The 7903-nt window shown below is 43.4% G+C and overlaps 1 protein-coding gene across 6 annotated transcripts in view; it reads left to right on the forward strand.

The window, feature by feature from the left end:
• pcdh10b (protocadherin 10b) overlaps positions 1-4831 on the forward strand; it is a 13010-nt gene extending 8179 nt beyond the window's left edge. For 4 of the 6 annotated variants that reach the window (XM_042075179.1, XM_042075181.1, XM_042075182.1 and 1 more), the window contains exons 4-5: positions 2028-2411; positions 3514-4831. In XM_042075179.1, the coding sequence (XP_041931113.1) occupies positions 2028-2411; positions 3514-3533 (404 nt within the window). In that variant the 3' untranslated portion in view covers positions 3534-4831. The remainder of the gene's footprint in view (positions 1-2027; positions 2412-3513) is intronic. The other 2 variants (XM_042075183.1, XM_042075184.1) reach the window with 1 other exon arrangement.
• Positions 4832-7903: the final 3072 nt, after the last annotated feature.

Genomic DNA, 7903 nt, shown 5'->3' on the forward strand with positions numbered 1-7903 from the left:
GCAACACCTATCACTCACCCACACGTACAAACACACACACACATATGCACACAAAACCCAAACATTAATGCACACACACTCTCTCTGTCAAACAAGTGCTCTCTCTCTCTCTCTCACACACACACACACACACACACACACACACACACACACACACACACACACACACACACACACACACACACACACACACATATACACACACACACCCACACACATACACACACACACACACACACACACACACAAACACACACACACAATATTTCACGTGCTGTAATGAATGATTTTACTCGCCCCAAAGGGTTTTTAATCACAGAATAATTCAGACAGAGATACATGGAGGTGGGCTGATGAGTGAAGCTGCCAATTCTTTCTATTTCTCTATTTCCTATATCTCTCTCCCTCTTTCTCTCTGTCTACACCCCCCCCCCCCCTCACACACACACACACACACCATCACCACCACACACCCCTTGGCAACTCCAATTATCCATGCTGGGACCCTGCCGTGAGACTTTTCCACCACTTAAACATGTCTAACGGGATCCCTGAGTCACAGAAGGCCTCCATTTTGAGTAGTCTTGTCTGTAGAGGCAGAGGAAGATGAGGAGGAGGAGGAGGAGGCGGCTCACATGACTTGCATTTGTTCTCTTGCCATTTCGTAATAACAGAGCCCAGTTCACTGTCTTTGGATGTGAGAGGTTTTAGCTCAGATCATTTTTGCATATTAAGAATCACAAGAGACTATTTTCTTCCTTCTTTGATCTGTTTGATCATTTTCCTGATTTTTTTCACTTCATTAGTCTTTGCCCCCCCCCCACACACACACACCAACACGCCTTCCCCCATCTCTGATCATCCGTCGAGAGTTAGCACAGATAGAATAGAGGTAGATTTGAATTTCCAGCCGAGTTCTTCTGGCTCTGTCTTCTGAGTTTATGTCAAATCCTTTTGTTTGATTCCTTTCTTTGCGAATCCTTCATTCTTGTATCTGTGAGGGTTAGAGTGTGTGTGTGTGTGTGTGGGTGTGTGTGTCTGTGTGTGTGAGGGAGGGGGGAGAACATGTGACCTCTCTATCCCTCTATCACAGAGCTCAGTGTAGGAGAGGAGAGAGGAGAACAGAGAGAGGGAGACGGGGGGTGGGGGGTGGTAGGGTTTATCTACTGGCCTGCCTCATCACCCTGTCTCCCTTTGATCTCACAAGGAGAAAGAGAGGACCCCGCTAGGAGGAATTACAGATTTGACTTCTCATACTGAGCTCCGTGTGTGTGTGTGTGTGTGTGTGTGTGAGTATGTGTATGTGTGTGTGTGTGTGTGTGTGAAAGAGAGAAAGAGAGAGAGAGTGTGTGTGTGTGTGTGTGTGTGTCCTCGTCCTCCTTACGTAGCTTTGATCATAGTTATTACACATTTTGTGGAGTCTCTCTCCCTCCATTTTTTTCTTGACAAAAAGGGGATGGAGAGGAACGAAACCCAGTCGTCAGGGTGATTAGATTTGCCCGAGCGAAACTCATTTAGTCCCTATCACGCCCAGGGTTTTTAATAGTTTCAAATTAAGTCATTAATGTCATATTTAGTCCTGACTTATTTCTGTGTGGCTCTTGAGTTTGTCATTGACAACTTTTCAGCTGTCTCCTGTGCATCAGAAAATGAGTTGCTGTGCATAAGGCTATTTTAAATATTATTTTTTATGTGTGTGTTTTACAGACACATAAATGTATGTAAGGAAGAATTGATCCATTATAGTAATTTATGATTTCTGTAAATATATGGGAATTTCTGTATAAAATCTATAATTACTTTGCAGTACGTTGTTGTAAGAGCAGTACCACCCTACCATACATGTTATATCACATAAAACAGTTTTATATATAGGGACACTCCTTATAGTGTGTATTTTTTAGTTATATGTTGGAATATAAACTGAATAAAGATAAAGAAATGTGCACACACGTACAGTACATATTCAAACATTCAAACAGTAGGCAGGTTCTGACGTTCTCTTCTCTCCCCTGTTGTGTGTGTAGGCGCTGATCTCTTCTCGAACTGCACAGAAGAGTGTAAAGCACTGGGCCATTCCGACCGATGCTGGATGCCCACCTTCGTGCCCACGGACAGTCGCCAGGGCGCCGACTACCGTAGCAACCTCCACGTGCCAGGCATGGACTCCGTGCCCGACACTGAGGTATTTGAGAGCGAGGCACAGCCTGGGGATAAGTCATTCTCCACCTTTGGCAAAGAGACGTCCCTCCACAACCACCACCTCCACCACAACCACAACCACAGCCACCACCAAACCAACCACCAGTACAATCAACACAACCTCCACCATCATGGCACCATAGACCGGAGAGAGTTAGATGCACTTCTGTCTTCTAACTCGCGCGCACCTTACAAACCTGCCTACATGAGTGAGTATTCAGGGTGACAGCCATCCCAGTAAATCTCCTCTCTGATCTGATCTGACCAAATGGCAAAGATTGCGAGGGGGAGGGACAATCTGACCACTCAAATGCTAACGCTAACACTAGCGCTGCTAACCCTCCTCACTCCTTAAAAGCTTCTAGTCAATCTAATACCTCGAAGTGCCTTTTCCTCTCTATAACTTCCCTTACACTTCCACATCTACACTAGTTACTCTACTCATCTCTCATCCCTTCATCTGTCCAGCCTTTCATGCCGACCCCTTTATCCCTTTGCTTCTCCCATCCACTGCACCGCTTCCTTTTCTCCCCAATCCACTTTGGACCTTTGCTGTGCGCAATCCTGGTCTGTCATGTGGGAGCTGTCTGTGAACATGTGTCTTGGTGAATTGTGACAACTGTGGAGATGCATTGCATTGCTGTGAATGTGTTGTGTGCATAAGGTATAACCTCTGTGAAAAAAATGTAACAGGACATGTTATGTTTAGGGAGTATGTGATGGATAACATAACTACTGTTAAAATAAAATGTATTTTGTTCAATTAATATCCAAAGATTGATATATTTCTCATTCACGATCATGATATGTAATCCTAGGTCTGGGATAATTTAGCTAATACATTTAGAAATAGTTTTAGAAATAGAGTTTCTGTGTCATAGACTATGGTTATACACTTTATTATTCAGTAATTTTCAATAACATGCCCCTAGTGTATCACACTGATTTTGAACTGCAATTATTTAACAATATTGCCACTTATGATATTAAGTGATATGTTGTATGAACTTTAATTAACATGAATTGTATTAGCATTGATTAGCGCTGCCACAGTGTTTATAGTGTGTGTTGGCTGATAGCATAGGCAGTGTTGCTGTTATCTTTAATCACTGTTATGGTTGACAACTTGACAGAAATAGTACCGTTACCGTTCTACTGGTCTCTGTTGTTTTCACACGGACGCTACACTGTGTGCATGTGAGAAGATTAGTCGGAATGTAGGAAGATACAGAGTCTTTGCAAAATCTCCAACAGAAGTAAACCTAACGAAATGTGTGTGTGTGTGTGTGTGTGTGTGTTTCCCTCCTGCAGCGCGGAAAAGGATATGCTAGCTCTTTTCGTGTGGACATACCAGAGACCGCATGAGTTTCTTTTTCATTTCTTTTTTCTTTTTGTTTGTTTGTTTTTGCACAATCAGTCACAACCGATGAGGAAGAGCATCAAGATTTTTTCCGACTCCGTTCCTTTAGCCGTCCATCTTGCTGCCTGAACCCATGGACTGCTCTTGCAGACACTTTATCAAAGGACGGACAAAAAGAAAAAAGAGAAAAAAGAAAGAAAGAGAAAGAGAGAGAAAGAGACTCAGACAGGAGGGAAACGGCAAAGATACACACTCACATGGGTTGGATCTCAGCCGGACTGAGAGAAGGAGTTTAGAGCATGGGACGGACAGATGAGAACCGAGGAGAGGAGCGATTGAGGAGGAGGAGGAAGAGGAGAAATGGAGACGAATGAGAGAGGAGCTGTTCCTCTCGCGTCATCCGTGTGTGCCTGTTTACAGCGCTACTGTATATCTTTCAAAGGAACACAAACAAACAAACAAACAAAAACATAGAACAACAAAAAAATAAAAGGAACGTTTGTGAAGACAAAATGGAAGATGGTGAAAAAAGAGAGACAAAGTTGTCAAAAAAACAGAAATATTCACTGAGCCCTTTAGTTATTTGTACACACACCGAGAAAGCCAACTGTACAGGAGAATTCTTTGTGCATTACTAAATGCAATATCACTCTTTTAGACTTGACTGTTTTCTACTCTGTGTGTGGGTATGTGTGCATTTGCGTGTGTGTGTGTGGGTGTGGGTATGTGTGTGTGTGGTCCGGTGTTTCTCCAGGTCTATTCCTATTACTTTATAAAAAACAAAAGGAAAAAAAAACTGGTGGTCAGGAGTTTGGTGAGGAGATTATTTTGGGGCAGTTTCAGTTCATTTTATGTTGTTGCGGGAGGGCAGTTCTGTTTTTGCGTTCAGCATAGTGGGCCAAGACTGTATTGGTCTACCACTCACCTCTCAGAAACATCCCGTAGTTTATATCACGTGTGAAAAAAGTGTTTACTGTACTATTTTAAAAGCTTCAAAATAAATACAAATCTATATATATATAAATCTATCTATATATATATCTTAACTTTTTCTCTCAGAAGGTGTGGTATCTGAACACTATGTTTTACCAGTGTAGTTTCGGCTGCTCAGAAGCTAGTGCTTACGTGACAAACATACAGGGGTACTCAGTTGGACAGCAAGCCTTATCTTGACAACATGTTTTCATCATTTCAGAAAGTATTCTCTTTTTTCCACTTTTTTGGATATTGAGATTCATGTCTACAAATAAAAAGGAAAGTAAGACTTTAGATTTGAATTCATTGTAATTCTGTGTTAATGTAGCCAAAAAATGCGCCATTTTTTAACCAGAGGCCAAATATGAGAGGATTATACAGTATAACACTTAAACACAAACAAGGACATGTACACACACACACACACACACACACACACACACACACACACACACACACACACACACACACACACACACACACACAGTCACTCCATGGAGGCACACCTAAATATAAAGAGGTGACCAATAAACTGACAAACAAGAACTGTGAGAGCCTCCTGTGTTTTATGTCAATTTCTTTCTCTCTCTCTTTCTCTCTCTTTCTCTCTCTCTCTCTCTCTCTACCTGTGTGTGTGTGTGTTGAGTTTTGTTTGTGTGTATCTGTGTATTCCGTGTCAGTCTGTGTCATTCCGCTATTTATCTCTTAACAGCCCCATTGAGAAATCAAAGGTACAAGTAGACTATTTGAAAATGCTTTTCTGCCAGCACTATTAATTATTACCTAGAACAGTGTCACACCAAGATACAGCCATAGAACATCGGACGGAATATTCATTATGCATAAAACAGTTTAATATTTATTTCATCCTTTTTGTAGTCCATTACATGAGAAAAATATCTCCATCAAACACTGTAATATCTATCCCTGGAGAAAATGTGTTCATGTTCTTTGCATATCTTTGACGGGGCCTAAAAATATCCCTTTTGGAAGAGCACTACAGAGTAAGTGCAATGCAAGAAGGGGAATGAGAGGACATTGTTATTGAATTGATGCCGTTTAAACTCCCAAGTCCCATTTGTGGTGTTTGGATGACTGGAAAACAGCGCAAGTGTAATTATTCTCTCTTACATTTCTTGCAGCTAGTGTTAGCTAGCGTTTGATCTTAGCGCTGTGCCACCTCACATGAGAATGTGCATAAAAAACATTCAGATGACCGGCTGTGCCTTAATCGCCTTAATTGCATTTTAACCACAAAGAAAGTGGAACAAACTTGAGAACAAAAAATTCCCCTTACAAATACAAAGCAAAGCCTCTTCTTCCCATTCTCCAGATGTGATAGAAAAAAAAAACTTTGATATGAATAGAGTTGTAGAGAAAGATAAATAATAATAAATAATAATAATTAATTAATTTGAATCCTATTTAATTATTAGATAGATAGATAGATACTTTATTGATCCCCAGGGGAAATTCAATATTAATCCTGGTGTAGGACACTGGCAGAGAGAGGCGCGGTGATAATATCTCAATTTCAGCAAATTAAATAAATGATCTGTGACCCCAGCACATGTGAGGCTTCTTCACAAACCAGCACTTTTAATCTCCCCCTTCTCCCACTGATGAACACGAGGAGCCGACGCCAGACTAGGGCAACGTGACATCATCAAATGAAAAATTAACACATAAAAATCAGTGACTTCCATTTTCCTTCCGACACATCCCCGAAGACGGGAGAGAGAGAAGGAGAGAGAGAGAGAGAGAGAGAGAGAGAGACAGAGAGAGAAAGACAGAGGGAGGGAGAGATGAGAGGTGGGGAGGAGTTAGCATAGCAAGGTAGAGAGATTGAGAAAGAGATAGAGGAAGCTAGATTCTGACCTGAGGGCGTTAGCACATAGCTTGAAATAGAGTGTTTGGTAACATCTGGATGCTATGAAGGCACAGAGAGAGAGAGAGAGAGAGAGAGAGAGAGAGAGAGAGAGAGAGAGAGAGAGAGAGAGAGAGAGAGAGAGATGGGAAGGGAGAGAGAGATGTAATGCTGTGTGTAGGTAGAACTCCGCTTTGAGGATGAGAAGGTGTTCTGGCGTTTTCTCTCGCTTTGTACTTCCTCTTGAACTAATTATCAGTCCTATCCCAGACACGGGCCTCCAGTTAGCAGAGAGGCCCCACAGATACACTGAATTCACGTCTGCTGTGTTATATGCTAAAAGCCCCAACTCCTGATGCCACTACTGTCCTATCTTCTACCCCCTCCCCCATCACCACCCTGCCCATCCCACCCCTCCCCCATCCACTTAGAACTCAACTCTCTTCTCCCTACCCCTAGCCAACACCCCCCCCCCCCCTTCACACACACACACACACACACACACACACACACACACACACACACACACACACACAAACACACACACACACACCAGTCCATTTGTTCTCTTGTTACCATAGCATTCCTCTGTTCCTCTATGCCATTCAAATTACCAGTAGATAAATGTGTACGTGAGAAACAGAGAGAAAGGGGGACTGAGAGAGATAGAGAGAGAGACAGATAATGGAGACATAATAAGCTAGCTAGGTAGAGGGGGATAGAGAGAGGAGAGGGAGAATGGGAGACAGAGACCATAAGGACTCGTCATGTTCTGACTCGGTAAAGGTGTTGCGTGTCTGTTCTCACCTCACAGCGCTGCTCCACAGGGAGCGCTTTGAAGCCATTTGTGCGCAAGCATATGTGTGTGTGTGTGTGTGTGCGAGAGAGATACAGAGACAGTGAGACGTGACTTACAGGTGTGTGTGAATGTGTATGAGAGAGTGAGAGAGAGACAGTGACAGAGACAGAGAGACTTATTTGTGTGTGTGTGTGTGTGTGTGTGTGTGTGTGTGTGTGTGTGTGTGTGTGTGTGTGTGTGTGTGTGTGTGTGTGCGCGATAGCCGTTAGGTGTGTGAAGCTGACAGCTGTGCGTGTCGTGGCGAGGTGACACTGATGCGAGTGTGAAGGTTGTGGGGGCCCCTCATGGCGGATCCCTACGGAGCCTCGGGGGCCCCTCACCTCCCCGTCAGACGTGCCGCTGAAATGCCGCTTAATGGAGCGGGACGGGAATGTCGGAGACGCCGGCAACACAGAGGGCAGTGTTCCCAGGTGTGCCATCTGCTTGAAGAGGAAAACGTGTGTGTGTGTGTGTGTGTGTGTGTGTGTGCGTGGGTGTGTGCTTCTGAGAACAGAGACACAACAATGACAGAGTATCTGTCGGATTAGAGTTGCCTGTGTGTGAGAGGCAACACTGTCAACACCGTCATTGGACACTCGGCCGTAGAGACTTCCTTGGACGGCCACTCACACCCATTCAATGTGAAACCCTTTCTCTGTTT

This window comes from Alosa sapidissima, chromosome 20 (genome assembly GCF_018492685.1).
Source record: "Alosa sapidissima isolate fAloSap1 chromosome 20, fAloSap1.pri, whole genome shotgun sequence".
NCBI classification, from domain to species: Eukaryota; Metazoa; Chordata; class Actinopteri; order Clupeiformes; family Clupeidae; genus Alosa; species Alosa sapidissima.